The sequence below is a fragment of the Sorex fumeus genome, unplaced genomic scaffold (genome assembly GCF_029834395.1).
Source record: "Sorex fumeus unplaced genomic scaffold, SorFum_2.1 ptg000041l, whole genome shotgun sequence".
In the NCBI taxonomy this organism is placed as follows: domain Eukaryota; kingdom Metazoa; phylum Chordata; class Mammalia; order Eulipotyphla; family Soricidae; genus Sorex; species Sorex fumeus.
This window is the reverse complement of record NW_026606098.1, coordinates 759,368-775,192: the sequence shown is the minus strand read 5'-3', so window position 1 is coordinate 775,192 and position 15,825 is coordinate 759,368. Positions and strand designations below refer to the sequence as shown.

At 56.7% G+C, this 15,825-nt stretch overlaps 1 protein-coding gene across 1 annotated transcript; it reads right to left on the bottom strand.

The window, feature by feature from the left end:
* Nucleotides 1-550: 550 nt before the first annotated feature.
* Nucleotides 551-15,547, bottom strand: CHAF1B (chromatin assembly factor 1 subunit B). Its single transcript, XM_056119635.1, has 14 exons — nucleotides 15,440-15,547; nucleotides 14,423-14,623; nucleotides 13,473-13,605; nucleotides 12,392-12,509; nucleotides 11,660-11,763; nucleotides 11,489-11,585; nucleotides 9,808-9,892; nucleotides 7,693-7,786; nucleotides 5,372-5,441; nucleotides 5,183-5,274; nucleotides 4,464-4,626; nucleotides 2,883-3,314; nucleotides 2,185-2,270; nucleotides 551-639 (listed from the first exon to the last, which is right to left on the bottom strand). Exons 2-14 carry the CDS (start codon nucleotides 14,546-14,548, stop codon nucleotides 551-553), a joined length of 1,689 nt encoding a protein of 562 aa, XP_055975610.1. The 5' UTR covers nucleotides 14,549-14,623; nucleotides 15,440-15,547.
* Nucleotides 15,548-15,825: the final 278 nt, after the last annotated feature.

Sequence of the window (15,825 nt, the reverse complement as noted above, 5' to 3'; positions counted from 1 at the left end):
AAGAAACCCTAAGGACGTGCACTGGCTCGGGCAGCCGGGTGTGGATGGAGCCAGCACTGCCCTCTCAGAAGCTGCTGGAAGGGTGTGGGGTGCGGTTCCTGTACCCCCACCCCAGGGCTCCAGCGAGACTCAAGGGGGAGCAGAGTGGGACCCCTTCTAGTGCTCCTCAGCCGGGAGCGCAATGGCAGAGATATGGGGTGCTGAGAGGTACTTCGTTTCTTAGCTTTTTTTTTGGGGGGGGGGGTGCTTCACAAAACCTTATGTAAAAACCAATAAACCTGTTTGGACATCAAGTCTCAGCTAAAGGAACATCTCAATTCTCTCCCCGCAGGAAAGGAACACAGGTCGGTCTGCTGCAGGGTGCCGGGCAGGGGGACGTGCCCACGGCCAGCCCCTTCTCTGCTCTGCTCCGAGTTCACAAACTGCACAGGCCCCAGAGGTGGCCATGCGGGAGTCTCGGGGTCCACGGCTGCATCGGCACCGGAAGGTTCTGTGGATTCCAATGTGGGTCCGAGCCCCGGCTCCGTGCGGGCCACTGGTCCTGGGCTCCTCAGGGGTCCGGGACGGGGCTGGTCGCTTCGCTGTGCTCCTCCTCCAGGCGGGGCCGCTTCTGCTCGGGACAGCTGTCCTGCGGCGGCTCTGCAGGGGCACCGGGCGCCCGTGAGGGAGGCGGCGGGGCTGGGGCTGACCCAGGAAAGCTGCCAGGGGAAGGCCTGTGCGGTGCTCTGGGCCAGTGGTGTGTGTGTGTGTGTGTGTGTGTGTGTGTGTGTGTGTGTGTGTGTGTGTGTATGAGTGTGCGTGTGAGAGTGTGTGTGTGTGCGTGTGTGTGAGTATATGTCTGCCTGTACCGGCGGGTGCCCCAGATACCCCCTGTGTGAGTGTGTGTGTGTGTGTAAGTGTATGTGAGTGTGTGCATGTGTGTGTGTGCGTGTGCATGTGTGTGTGTCTGGGGGTGACCCCAGAAGTGCTGCTAAACATTCCCCACACTCAGGACAGCTCACCCCAAGGGCTGACCAGTGCACCACCCCCTCCCCAGGATGAGTGTCCTGGTCTATACCCTGTCCAGGGGCAGCTGGGGGTGGCCCTGAGCCCCAGCGAGACTCCTCACCACGAACTCTCAAGAAGATCAGCCCCGGCCCATCACATGACACATGTGTGTGTGTATGTGTGTGTGTGTATCTCTGTGTGTGCGTGTCTGTATGTCTCTGTGTGTGGGTATTTCTGTCTCTGCGAGTGTGTCTGTGGTGTGTGTGTCTGTTTCTCTGTGTGTTGCTGTGTCTTTATACCTCTGTGTGTCATTATGTCTATGTATCTGTCACTGTGTGTGTCTATCTGTGTGTGTCTCTGTATGTGTATATGTGTGTGTATCTCTGTGTGTCTGTCTCTGTGTGTATCTGTGTGTGTCTATGTATGTCTGTGTGTGTGTGCGTGTGCATGTGTGTGTGTGAGTGTGTGTATGAGTGTGTGTGTGTGTGTGTGAGTGTATGTGTGCCTGCACTGGCGGGTGCCCCAGATATCCCCTGTGTGAGTGTGTGTGTGTGTGTAAGTGTATGTGAGTGTGTGCGTGTGTGTGTGTGCGTGTGCATGTGTGTGTGTTTGGGGGTGACCCCAGAAGTGCTGCTAAACATTCCCCACACTCAGGACAGCTCACCCCAAGGGCTGACCAGTGCGCCACCCCCTCCCCAGGATGAATGTCCTGGTCTATACCCTGTCCAGGGGCAGCTGGGGGTGGCCCTGAGACCCAGCGAGACTCCTCACCACGAACTCTCAGGAAGACCAGCCCCGGCCCATCACATGACACGTGTGTGTGTGTGTGTGTGTGTGTGTTTGCGTGTATGTATATCTCTGTGTGTGCGTGTCTGTATGTCTGTGTGTGTGGGTATTTCTGTCTCTGCGAGTGTGTCTATGGTGTGTGTGTCTGTGTTTCTCTGTGTGTGTTGCTGAGTCTTTGTACCTCTGTGTGTCACTTTGTCTATGTATCTGTCACTGTGTGTGTCTGTGTATCTGTGTGTGTCTCTGTATGTGTATATGTGTGTGTATCTCTGTGCATCTGTGTATGTCTCTGTGTGTATCTGTGTGTGTCTATAGGTATCTGTGTGTGTCTCTGTGTATGTGTCTCTGTGTGTATGTGTGTGTGTGTGTTACCTGGCTGTGCTGTCTCTGTGCAGGGGGTATCTGGGGCACCTGCCGGTGCAGGCTCCTGTGGCGTAGGTTCCTGTGGCGTAGCCTCCTGTGGTGTGTCCGTCTTCAAGGGCACTAAGTTGATTCTCCTGGATAAGGAAGAGGAAACAGTTAAGGGGGCAGGGCGTGGGGGGCTCGGTTATCTCTGAGCTGCTCCTGCGTGCCGCCCAGCTTCCAGGGTGCCTGGAGCAAGGGCCACGGTTCCCAGCTGCTCACAGGGCACAAGCCAGGAGCCAAAGTACCCAAGCGGTCCCTCGCTTATATAAGCAGGAACAGTGAGGAGGGTAGGCGGCCCCGCCAGGGTGCCCCCCAGCACTGTCCATCTCCCCATTCTGAAACCCGGGTTCTGAAAGGACACTTCCCACCACGGTCAGGTCCAGACAGGGACCTTCCCACCACGGTCAGGGTCTGTGTGTGCTACTGTCTGGACAGACCGCCCTGCTTCTCAGTGTGATGGGTGTGTCTCTGAGGAGGTGTCCTGGGCCCCTGGGAGCGACCCCCGAGGGGGAGCAAGGCACAGGGGCCTCAAAGGGCAGCGCCTGCCGCCAGGACCCCATTTCTGCTTGGTGTAGGGACGCAGGCACACGGGGTGCAGAGAGTGGCGGGGAGAGAGGCTGTGTGCACACCCAGAAACAGGAACCCCCCAGACGAGAGAGCAAGGCAAGATCTCACCCAGGAGGGTTAGGGGTGCCCACGCTTACCGGGGCGTGGGCTTGCTCCAGGCCTGCAGTGTGTTCAGAGTGACCCTCCGTGGAGGCTGGCCTTTCGCCTGCTGACCACTGGGCCGCAAGACCTTCTCCTCCGAGGGCCCGGACAGGGAGCTCTTGGCACCCGGGCCAGTGGCGGGAATATCCTTGGTCACTGCCGGGGCTAAAGATGGTTTCGTCTGCGGGGTGGTCGTGCAGAGGCTGCCGGGGTCTTGGCTTCTGCCGCCGGGGGTCCCCTCTCCCGGCCTGGGTCCCGGGGAAGACGCCTGGGGCGTCTGGCTCTTGGCTTTCTTGGCTGTCTCGGGAGTCCCCACGCTCAGGACTGGCTTCTCTTTCAGAGGGATCCCCAGCTCGTCCTTCTCGAAGGTGACGAAGGAACAGTAGCCGTCCGTGGAGGAGATGGCCAGGAAGGCCCCGTCGCCAGACCTAGTTCCCAAACCAAGGGACGTCACACTTGCACCCAGGTCTGGGAGACCACACTCACTCCTCGTTAGAAAACGAGGGTGCTGGGGCCAGAGATAAGGATGCGTAAGACACTGGCTTTGCACGTGCTGACCTGTACCCCACATGGATCCCCGAACTCGCCAGAAATGATCCCTAAGCGCAGAGCCAAAAGTAAATCATGAGCACTGCTGGATACGGCTCCAAACCCCAAAAATTAACTGATTAGTTAATCAGTTAATTTTAAGAGGGAGGCTGAGGGCTAGAGAGATGGCACAGCGGGTAGAAAACTTGCGCTGCATTCGGCCAACCTGGGTCAGATCCCCGACACCCCACATGGTCTGAGTACCACCCAAGTGAGCCCTGAGTGAAGAAGAGCCAGGAGTAAACTCTGAGCGCCAGCAGGTCGTGGGCCCCCAAACACAAATAAAATGGGGGTTCAAGCAAAATTCCAGGCTTATCTGGAGGCAAAAGTCCAGGGAAAGATGAGACAAAGGGACTACTCAGCCCTGCTCCGCCACCGCCCCACCCGTCTCATTACCTACAAGTATTTCTCAACCTCTTCCCAACGAGCCCAATTCCGATCTTGCTTCCTTCCTGTGCACCCCCTCCTGAGAGTTGGTTCCCCTAGTCTCATTTCATGGTCCTCCATTTTTGCACCCTTGGAATATCCTAAGGTCCCACAAGGGTCACAAATGCTGGCCTAAGACCCACAGCCCCCAGGGTTGTCACTGTGTGAGGGGGTGAGGCGAATGTTCTAGGGCCCAGAGCAGAGAGGGCAAGCTGGCTGCTGGGTGGCAGAGGGATACCCCAGGACCTGTGCACAGCTCTGAGTGCTGGCCCCACCCCGGGCAGCGGGTCCGGGGATGGTGATGCCAGAAGATTTCCTCCTGGAAGATCCGGGAGGGCCCCAAATAGCCAGGGAGGTCGAGGGTGACCCTCAGCTCATGAGAATAAACCACCGACCCTACGGAGACATTGGGTTGTCCTTTGGTCAGTGAGCAAACGGGGTTCACTCTGCCCCATTAGCCGCCAACGTGGGACCCAGTGCAGCCCCGCCCCTCCATGGCCTTGCCCTTTCGATGGCCCCGCCCCTCCCTCCCAGCAGCCCCACCCCCCAGGACCATCACTCACCAGGACACATCACTCAGCGTATGGTAGTGAATGTTGGACACATAGCCGAAAGGGAAGGGCTGCTGGGTGTCGTAGAGGAGCACGGAGTCTTCGGTAGCCACTGCAAACACCAGGCGATAGGGCAAGGCCACCAGCTCAGGTCCCCGCTCCCCTGACAGCCTCTCTGCGGAGACACAGGTAAGAAAGTGAAAACAGGCCTAAGGGAATAAGCAGACACCCTACCGCCCCACCCCCACCCCCCCAGGCCCTTTGCGGAGTTCACCCAACATGGGTTATCAAAAGTGACCCTGCTGACCGCTCCCACGGGAATTCCATTCATTTACTACTATTGTGGGGAGGGGGAGTACTTTTAGACTACATCTGGCAATCTTTGGGGGCTACTCCTGGCTCCAGATCACTGCCAGCAGTGCTCAGGGACCCCTGCATGGTGAGGTGTGGCCCAATTCGATTTATACCTAGATTTTACAGCATATAGCACTAATAATACCATCCACTGGTGCATGGATTTCAAGTTGCTTTAAGGACTGGGGAGGTAACTCAAAGGGGTGAGCACAGGCCATGCATGTGAGAAGCCCAGGTTTGATCCCCAAGACCCAGTGCCCTGGGCACCACCAGGTGTGGCCTCCAAACAAACCACCAGAAAGAAGAGTGGCTGTAATGAGCAGGCCACGCACAGCCCCCCCCCCCCACCCCACCCAGTGTCTGACCAGCATCATCACCTGCTTCAGGCCCAGGTCTCCGCTCAAAGTAGACGGGACAGCAGCGGACGGCCAGCGTGGCTTTCCCAGGACACGGGAGATGGGCGATAGGCCTAGGAGATGAATTGGCTGCAGGGAAGGGCAGTTTCTGCCCAAAAGCAACAAATCACCAGGCGAGCCCACTCCCGGGGTGGGAGAGGGGGGGCCTACCTTCGGAGGTTCTTCCTAGAGAACACATACGTCGTGTTGGTGACGTTCTCCCCGGACTCCACACAGCCAGCTGTAAGGACACGCACGGCTTCATTAACCCGGTCACTGCTTCCCTACCGACCACCTCTGAGCACACAGTCGCGATGGAGCAAAGCAATGCTCCCTCCCCGGCTGGAGTGGGACTTGACCCTGCCCGTGAGGGGTTCAGCTGCATACCCCCTCCAGATCCCACCGCCTCTTCCTGGCTGAGCTCAGGGGGAGGCCAAAACAGGAGCTCTCTGCCCGAGGCTCCGGCCAGTCTCTGCCGGAAAGCACCATGACCACTCCGGATTCTGGACTCGTTAGCCAGAATCTATGCATGCTGACACTGGGCCATGCCCACAGGCCCTCAGTGGTCTCCAGCTGCCCCCCCCCCCCACTCCAGGGGGGCGTTGCTACGCTCACCCCAGGGTGTGGCCAGCAGGATATGGGCACACTTGGCTCTGCCCGCGTCTGGTTCCAAGTTCCATTTTCTGGCAGTCGTTACTACCACAGAGAATGGTGAGGGCAGACACCCATCTGGAGTTGATTTTTTTCCAACTAATTTGGTTTCTCGGGGGTGGGGGTAAATAGTGCTCAGAGCTTACTCCTGGTGGGGTTTGAGGGACCTGAGGTGGTGCCGGGAATAGAACCTGGGTCGGCTGTGTGGAAGGAAAGCACCATACCCTCTGTACTATCTCTCCAGCCAATCAATTAGTTTCCGCAGGAACAGGTCTTTACCACAGGCCTGGAATCACGGCTTTAGGCATGCAATGCACCACCAGTCCCTCGGCCAGTGTGCCTGCTACTTGATTTTAATGAAACGTTTGGAGTTTAGCAAACTTGAATACATTTCTGCAACTCCTCGTTCTAGGTCCCGAGAACCTGGAAGCCAGTGATGTCCCCAAATGCCCACCTGGTTGTTTTTATTTGTTTTGGGGTCACACCTGGCAGTGCTCAGGACTTATTCCTGACTCTGTTCAGAGTTCACTCCTGGCAGTGCTCTGGATGGGATGTTGGGAATCGAACCAAGAGAAGCACCCTTCTCCCCTGTACTATGGCTCTGCCCTGCCGCCCCCCCACCCCCCGACTATTTTTAACATGTTGACGACAGGGCGGGAATTCATGTTTACCAAGTCACATCCGGTGTGAGCCACCAGTGTGGCAACGTGGACATCAACTTTGTAAAGCCTGATCCATACACACACATGCTCCGGCACCATCTGGACACGGAACGGGCAGTGAGCATGTGCAAGGCAGCGACCTCACTCAGCGGACAGAGCAGGGCTGCGTTAGGAAGAGAATTCACCGAGTGGCAGGAGCCAGCAGCAGGGCAGCGCCTCCACAGTCCTGGGCGCCCGGTGGGGAAAAGAGCGCCCTCTAGTCCACAGCGGCTCCCGCACAATCCTGGGGACAACTTTTTTAAACTCCAAACTCTGGGCCATGTTGGCTGCGTGCAAGGCAAACGCCCTACCGCCGTGGGCTGGAGCAATAGCATAGTGGTAGGGCGTTTGCCTTGCATGCAGCCAACATGGCCGACCCAAGTTCGATTCTTCCGCCCCTCTCGGAGAGCCCGCCAAGCTACCGAGAGTATCTCGCCCGCACGGCAGAGCCTGGCAAGCCCCCCGTGACGTATTCGATATGCCAGACACAGTAACAACAAAGTCTCCAATGGAGACGTTACTGGGCCCGCTCGAGCAAATCGATGATCAGCGGGAGGGCCTTTACTTTTTTTTTTAAACTCTGGGCCAGAGAGAGTATATAAAGGGGAAGGTGCCTACCTTGCATGCAATCAACCTGGATTCGATCCCCAGTACCCTACAGCATCCCTGGAGCACTGCCAGGAGTGATCCCTGGGCAGAGCTGGGAATAAGGCCTGAGCACCACTGAGTGTGGCCCAAACCCCCAAATAAAAAAATTTTTTTAAAAAGAGGGAAGTGGCTGGAGCGATAGTACACCAGGTAGGGCAACTTGCCTTGTTTGTGGCCAACCAGGGTTCGATCCCTGTACCACATGAGTCCCTGAGCACCGCCAGGACTGATCCCTGAGTGAAGAGCCACGAGCAAGTCCTGAACAATGCCGGGTTGGACACAAAACACAAAAAATTATAAAAAGAAAAATAGAAACAAAAAGAGGGAAAAATATATCCACAAGCCAGGCCGCACCTCGTGACCCAGCGGCCTCTCGGGCTGGCCTGCATAGGCCTCTGAGGCCCCAGGGGGGACATGGAGGGAGCAGAGTCGCAGCCTCTCAACACCTGGAGCCCCCCAGCGGCCCCCACACCCCGAGCCTGGCAGACGCACCTGGTGCAAGGAGCAACGTCCCATCAGGCGTGAAGCTGAGGCGGCGGAAGAAAGACTTCATGCTGTCGTCGTGGAACATGCGGTAAGTGCGGGCCTGTGGAAGAGGCAGAGGTCAGCACGGTCTGAGCATGCAGACACAGGCACTCACATGCATGAGCACACACGTACACATGCACACATACATGCATGCATACACACAATCACACATGCACCCACCTACATGAGCACACACATGCATAATCACACATGCACCCACACGCATAGGCACACGTGTACACACATGCATAATCATACACACATGCACGTCCACATGTACCCACACACATGTACATTCACATGCACACACATGCATCTGCACGCACATACACATGCATGCGCACACATACACAATACACACATGCCTGCACAAATGCACACGCATGTACATGCACACTCTACACACATCCATGTATACATGCACACATGTGTGCACACACACGCACCCACACACAAGCACACATGTGCACACCACACATATACACAAATGCATGCATACACATGCACCAAGCACAACACATGCATATGCACTCCACACATATCCGTGTGCACACATGTGTGCACATACATGCACACACACACGAGCATACATGTACACATGCACACACATGCACCAACACACACTTGCACGTGCACACACATGCCACAGGAACCCGCAGCCTGGCGCCTCTCCAGGCCCCGTTTGGCTCCTCACTGACACTGACCCAGCGGCAGCTGAACCCTGCCACCTTGTAAACACAGCATGCTCAGGGCGCCAGGGGCCCCGTCTGGAAAGTCTGTGCTGGTGAACTGGTTTTCTACAGTTCCTTCAGCATACACTGGGGGCCACCCATGCCCGCACGTCCGCAGTGGCCTGGGTACCACTGACCGGGAAGCAGCAGCCGCAGCCCAGGGGTCCTGCCTGTCTCCTGAGCAAACTTCAGAACTCTTTACCGGAGGGCACCTTTGCTTATTTTATTACTACTGGGGGGCTCGAGGTTGTTCCGGAGGTGCTGGGGCCTCCAGCATGCTCGCATCAGCCCGGCCTAGATTATCCCACCAGCCCCGTGGATGCCCTTTACAGGGAAAGAGGGCAGGGGACATGGCTCAGGTGCGTCCCCTGCCTGCGCCAGGCCCCAGTTTTGGTGCTGGGCATGGCCTGGTCCCCTGAGCACTGCTGGGTGTGGCCGCAGTGATCCCCCGCACCACTGAGCCCAGAGGGCATCTGTATCACCCAGCCCGAGCACTGAATCCTGAGCCAGTTGGCCGAGTGTCTCCAGAAGCGGGTCCAGGTTTCCCGCTGGGCAGGTCCACCACCAGGCACAACCAAATGAAGGAAGGGGAGACGCACCCTCGCGACTCTTCTTGAGCGAGTGTGTGGGACAGCTTTGGCAGGCGAACTGACACTTGGCAAATGCTTAGCATGTCATTCCCAAGACCTTTTTCATCCCCAAGACCTCAGAGCCCCGCATCAGCTCCATGTCCAGACCAGCTCTGCCGACTGGGCCCGGGCGTGCCTGCCCACCCATGGCTGTGTGTGTCCCCTGACCCCTGACCCTAGCATGCTCCCTCCCAGCTCAAGGCCCTGCGCTGGCCAGCCTGACCCCCCCACACCCCCACAAGCACTAGGGTCCTAGAGTCACATGCCTATTGCTCCCAGGAGCAAAATCCCACTCCGTGGCCTGCGTCCCAGCCACTGGCTACCAGAGATCACTCTCCTCTCACTCTGGTCACCACGGCCAGCACACTACACCCTAGGATCCTGAGGGGGCTCCCTCTTCCCCCGTCCCCAGCCAAGGAAAGCAGAATCTCTGGGGTGAGCTCAGGACCCATATTGATGTGCTTCTCATGGTCCCGTAACGCAGCCAGGGCCACAAAGCACTCCTTCCCACCACCAGCTCGCCCCAGCCCTGCACCTATCCTCACTCTACACAGCCCTGTACACCCGGCCCCCAACACGCACACTGAGCCCTGACTACCCTTATCTGGGCCAGGGGCAGGGTCCTTGGGACCAGGGGTTGGGCTGCAAGACCTGGGGGTGTCCCACCTCCCGAGTCTTCCCCAGGCCCGGACCAGAACGGCGCAACCAATATTTGGTACCTCTCCTTCAGCCCCTATTCCAGACAGCATCTTGGAAACGTTGAAAGCCACACGCTTCTTCTGGGTGCTGTACACCCTCAGGATCCTACAGAAAGAAAGAAGGACTGGCTTATGTCTTCCCTCAGATACCAATCTATTCCCGGGGCTGGCGCCACAATACAGCAGGGGTAGGGCACTTGCCTGGCACCCAGGTTTGATCCCCAGCACCCACCTAGTCCCCTGAGCCCCACCAGGAGTGATTCCTAAGGGCAGAGCCAGGAGTAACCCTTGAGCACCAGCTATTGTGGCCTGAAAATCAAAATAAACAAACCATCTATTCCCCCAACAGATGACCGTCTAAGAGTATCTCACTGCTAAGCACAGCCTAGTGTGAGGTGAACTTGCCTCCCGAGTTCATTCTCTACAGGACCTTCCTGCTTCTCACCCAACAGGTACCCTGGGCCTGGCCTGACATTTAGGCGGGAGTCTGGGATGGTGCAGGCCTGTGGGCTGGCACTGGTCATCTCACCCGCAGAATTTGCAAGAATAAGGGAAACACCTTTATATGCATCTGCACGCACATACACATGCACGCACACACATACACAATACACACATGCCTGCGCAAATGCACAAGCATGTACGTACACACTCTACACACATCCATGTACACACACACACACGTGTGCACACACATGCACCCACACACAAGCACACATGTGCACACCACACATATACACAAATGCATGCATACACATGCACCAAGCACAACACATGCATATGCACTCCACACATGTCCATGTGCACACATGTGTGCAGGGTTTGGGAACTCTGTAATAGGCCACCTATTTTGCCACCTCATCCCAGCTGCCTGGATGGGAAACGTGGATCAGAAATCAAACAGCTCCAGAAGGGAGCAGAAGAACCGTGGAAAGGAAACTGGACTCTTCCATGCTGCAGGCCCAGCTGAGATGAGATCTATAATTAAAGGCAGCCGAGTCTCCAAGAGGACTCTTCGGGTGGATGAGAAATATGCCTGGCACCAGCGGCTTTAAAAAATTCTCTGTCCCAAGCTGGAGCAATAGCACAGCGGGTAGGGCGTTTGCCTTGCACAAAGCCAACCGAGGTTCGATTCCCAGCATCCCATATGGTCCCCTGAGCACCACCAAGGATAATTCCTGAGTGCAGAGCCAGGAGTAACCCCTGTGCATCGCCAGGTGTGACCCCCCCAAAAAAAAAACCAAAAAACAAAATTCAGCAACACAACTGAATGCAATTCCACTATACACACAGCAATGATTCGATCCTGAAAAGAAGACAATCTTCTCTTTATACCCACTTAAAAGGAGTTGATAGAAATCACTGTATTGAATGGTACAGGTTGATAAAAATCACTGTAGCATTAAACTACCTAATACAAAAATGGAAGTCCAGTGCCCCCATGAGGTACTTCTGTCTGTCATATTTATGACTTTTTTCCTCAAAAGTCTCCCAAGATACTCAGAATCAAAAGCCTGTCCTCTAAATTATCCACTCTTTCAATGTCACCGAGTATTAAGTCTCCTCATGCTTGAGAGTAACAGGGAAACAAAACGCTCCACAGGAAACCGAGAATGGGAGACTTGAACCGAGATGCCGGCTATAGTGGCAGAGCTGGGACCCAAACACCCAGGCGGGACACATTAAGCAAATGCAGATGTACCTGTCACAGCTCAGGGTGGCGATGTACTGGCCCAGAGGGTCCCAGGCCACTCCCTGGACGTAACTTTTATGTTCGTTGAAGATGGAGATCTTCTGTCCTATGGAAAGCATACAAAGGTGTGACCCAAGGGTTTCAGGTCACGGTCCTCGGAGAACCGCCACTGCGCGCTACCTTTGCTGATGTCCCAGACGATGGCCGTGTTGTCCACAGAGGCTGAGGCCATTAAGTTGCCGTCTGCGGCCCAGCATATGTCACAGACGTCCTCTAAGTGGCCCCTGGAATCCAAAGAGAAAACGGCAAATGTGTATGTATGTGTGTGGGGGGGAGGGGGGGGAAATCCAGCCTCAGGAAGAGAAACGTGCTCCAGAAGAAGACTGTACAATGGAGGGGGGCACAGAGAGTCCTACTGCCCCCCCCCCCGATATTGTGTCTCGAAGGGTAATTCTGTTTTTTGGGTATTTTGGGCGGGGGGGGGGGGAGAGTCAAACCTGGCAGTGTCCAGGGATTACTCCTAGTTATGTGCTCAGGGGTCACTCCTGGAGGGGCTCACGGACCACACGGGCTGCCGGGGAGTCAACCCTGGTCAACCTTGTGCAAGGCAAGCGGCCCCTATGCATTATACTGTCTCTTCAGCCCCTCACAGTTATGTTTTTTTTTTTTTTTAAAAAAAGGCACCGTCCCCGCTGTCCTCTCTCTCCAGCCCCGTGTTTTGCTTTCCTTTCCCTTTTCCGTCATGTCGCCATGATGGGCAGCACTCGCTAGACTGCAGATGACACTCACTCGCCAGGGACCCACAGCGCAGTGGTGCCCAGAAGCACTCAGCAACTCATGCATGCCAGCCATTGTTGTCCCCTAAGACTGCTGCTGCTGTACCCCGTGAAGGCCCTGCTCCCAGCCCCATACCTCAGGGTTTTTATCACTGTCCAGTTCTCCTTGTTGAGTTGGGCGTCGTCGTCATCCGGGAAGGCAACCTGGTCTGGCTCTTTGCTGTCGTTCAGCTTCCACAGCAAGATGACGGCATCTGCGGGGGGGAAAGCGGCCAGCCGGGGAGAGTCGAGGCGCCACTTGGAGTTCAGGCGGGGCTGGAGGCCCCAGGGCCACCCCTGACTTCTGAGCATCGGGATAGGAAGTCAGGTCTGCAGCCCAGTTGGCACCCGCTAAGTCACATCCCACGGGAGAGTGCCCAGGCCGGCCAAGCCACTGCATGCACAAATCTAGTTTTCCCTCTGACTGGCGGAGAAGGAAAGTGACTTCCAGGACGGGCAAGTGGGGTCATTTGGTCTTGATGCTGGGTGGGCAGCACATTCCCGGGGACTGCAGGAACGCTGGGCCAAGAGGCAGGAGGTACCCAGTCTCAGCACGTGGCACAGGGGACATGTGAGTGCAGGTTGGTAGCAATGCAGATGCAGCAGATACCCCAGCCCGTGGTCAGGATCCTCTGACTCCTCCCAAACCCCCAAAACACACACACACACACACACACACACACACACACACACACACACACACACAGAGGCACTAGGGATTGCACACACACAAATACACACAAAGGTACTAGGGATCACATACACACACACACACAGACACAGAGGCATTAGGGATTGCACACACAGAAATACACACAAAGGTACTAGGGATCACACACATACACACACACACACACACACACACACACACACACACACACACACACAGTGCCAGGGATTGAACCCAGGTCAGCGGCATGCCCTACCTGCTACTCTATCTCTATCTCTCCAGCCCTTTTTGTTTGTTTGTTTTTTCCTGGAGGGAGAGGGGTCAAGCCCAGCAGGAGTAGGGGCTCCTCCCAGCTCTTCTCAGGAGGGATTCATGCAGTGTCAGGGACCCAACCGGGGCCTCCGACATGCGAAGCACATGCTCAGCCCACTGAGCTTTCTCTCCAGCCCTGAAGTGCACTTTCCTCGGGGGACACAAGGAATCTTAAGGAAAGGCCACAAATACTCACCGTCGCCCCCCGAGGCGAGAATGTCCCCATTTGGAGAGAAGCGCACCACATTGACGGCTTTGGTGTGGCGGGCGAGATTGGAGAGAAATTCCACAATGGCCTTCCCGTCGGGCCCTTTCTCGACCTTCCAGATCTGTGAGTGCCACAACAGAAACACATTCGGTCAGCACTACCAAAACAGCGCTGGGCAGTTTCCGGAAGAAAGACTGGCTTTCCTTCTGGAATGAAAACGAAGGAAATAACTTCTGTCCGAAACATAGACCGATTCCCAGCTGAGGTCGACCTCCCCCCACCCTCTTACTGGGGCAAACTGTTTCCCAGTAGGAACCTAGCCCAGGAGTCTGGGTAAACGCGCCCCTGGTTCCATCAGTCTCGGGAGCACTGACCCCTTGCCAGCTCTCTGCTGCTTTCATGGCAGGCAGGGGATTTATTCTGGTTTGAGTTGCTGAGATTCACACTGCACTTTCTATTTCTCTCTTTCTTTCTGCAATATTGCAATTGCTATTGACATGAGCTTGCTTTATTTTTGGTAGAAAGCTCAGTGTGGGGAGCTGGAGCGATAGCACAGCGGGTAGGGCGTTTGCCTTGCATGCGCCTGGCCCGGGTTCGATTTCCAGCATCCCATATGATCCCCTGAGCACCGCCAGGAGTGATTCCTGAGTGCAGAGCCAGGAGTAACCCCTGTGCATCACTGAGTATGACCCAAAAAGCCAAAAAAAAAAAAATGCTCAGTGTGTACTTTAGGGGAGCAAACTCCACCCCACAACAGTGATCAGCAATGATTCCAGCAATGCTCAGGAGAACAGGCACAGTGCTGGGGACGGGACCCAGGCCTCCTGCACGCAAAGTCTGTGCTCAGCCCAGAGCACTCTCTGTCTCTGGCCCAGTTTGAAATCGGGGAAAGGGAAAGCAGCTTCCAGGCCTTCCTCTGGCCCTAGCCCCCACTTTACCCTCACGGTGCTGTCGACCCCGGCTGAGGCCAGGCGGTGGATCGTCCCGGCTGTTTCATGTTGGAAGTCCAGGCTGTAGATGGGCTCCTTATTGTGCCAGGCGATCTCACAGGTGATGACTTTCATCCTGGGCACGGAGGGGCTGTGGGGGCCAAAAAACAAAAGCCCAGGAGCCCTTCTTTTTCCAAAGTTAGAAGAAACCTACAAAGGGGGGAGGGAGTTAAATTAACTTTGCTGCAGGTAAGTCTGGTGACTGTTTAAAGGCGCCCCCCCCCCCCCACACACACACAAACATACAACCCCACCAGGCATGAAAGATACCCAAGGTGGAGCTGGACAGATGGGTCGGGAGACTTGGCTATGTATGCCACTGTTCAGGTCCCATTCCTGGTACCACACAGGGATGCCAGGAGTGATGGCTGAGCAGCAAGCAAGGAGTGAGCCCTGAGTGTGTGGCCCAAACTCCCAGATAAGCAGGTCAACCAGATGTGCTCCTGCAAGCACTTTACACTTGGGGTGGGTGTGTGTCTGACCCCCCCCAGGCATCACAATAACAACAAACAGAAGGGGATGGGGTGGGAGATGCAAGGAGGAACAAGAAAGTTAACGTGGGTCCTGAGCACCAAGCACCGCCAGGAGTGATTCCTGTGTGCAGAGCCAGGAACAAGCCGGGTGTGGTTAAAAAAAAACGAATTAAGAAGACAGGTTTAGTTCCCCAAAGGCCGCTGGGAACACCCAGACCCGCTTAGGGGATGGGGCGCGGGTGCACCGGGCGGGGAGGGGTCACGGCACGGGTCCAGGGGACACGACGGGGGCACTGCCCAGGGGCGGGGGGGGGGGTGGTCAGGGCCGCGGCTCCCGCGTCCCCGAGCTCGGCCCCGGAAGCAGGACGACCCGGGAGGGGAGGCCGCACGGGGCCGGGTCCTGCGGCGGGCACCGGCCTCGGAACGCGCGCCGCCCCGGAGCCACCCCAGGTCCCCGCCCGCAGCGACGGCCTCTCGCCACGAGCAGTCTTACCCGGAGAGCCCCGGGGAGACGACGGGTCCCGCGCCCAGGAGGCAGAACCTGCAGAGCCGCGGCCGATCACCCGCACCGCCCGCTCCTGCCGCCGCGTACAGTTTCCCGCGCTCCGTAGGCCCCGCCCCGGATGGGCGTGACCTCCGCTGCACCGCACCTCCGTGGGGGCGGAAGTCTCTAGAGCTCCGCCTCCACATGGGCGGGAATAGCCATCTCCCCGCCTCCTTGTGGGCGTAAGTCGCGGTGACTCCACCTTCTTGTGGGCGGGGTTTTTTTACGCCACGCCCCGCCTCCGGCGGTTGTAAAGGGACCTCAGAGAAGTGTGGTCCAGAGCTGATGGGTGGTCCAGAACTGATCCATGAGAGAACGGATTCATTCATTTCATC

Coding starts and splice junctions, on each gene's coding strand:
- CHAF1B (XM_056119635.1), bottom strand. CDS start 14,548: ATGAAAGTCATCACCTGTGAGATCGCCTGGCACAATAAGGAGCCCATC. Junction 12,510..13,472: donor TCTCGCCTCGGGGGGCGACG/GTGAGTATTTGT, acceptor TCCCCCCCGCAG/ATGCCGTCATCTTGCTGTGG. Junction 640..2,184: donor ACAGGAGCCTGCACCGGCAG/GTGCCCCAGATA, acceptor GTGCCCCTGCAG/AGCCGCCGCAGGACAGCTGT.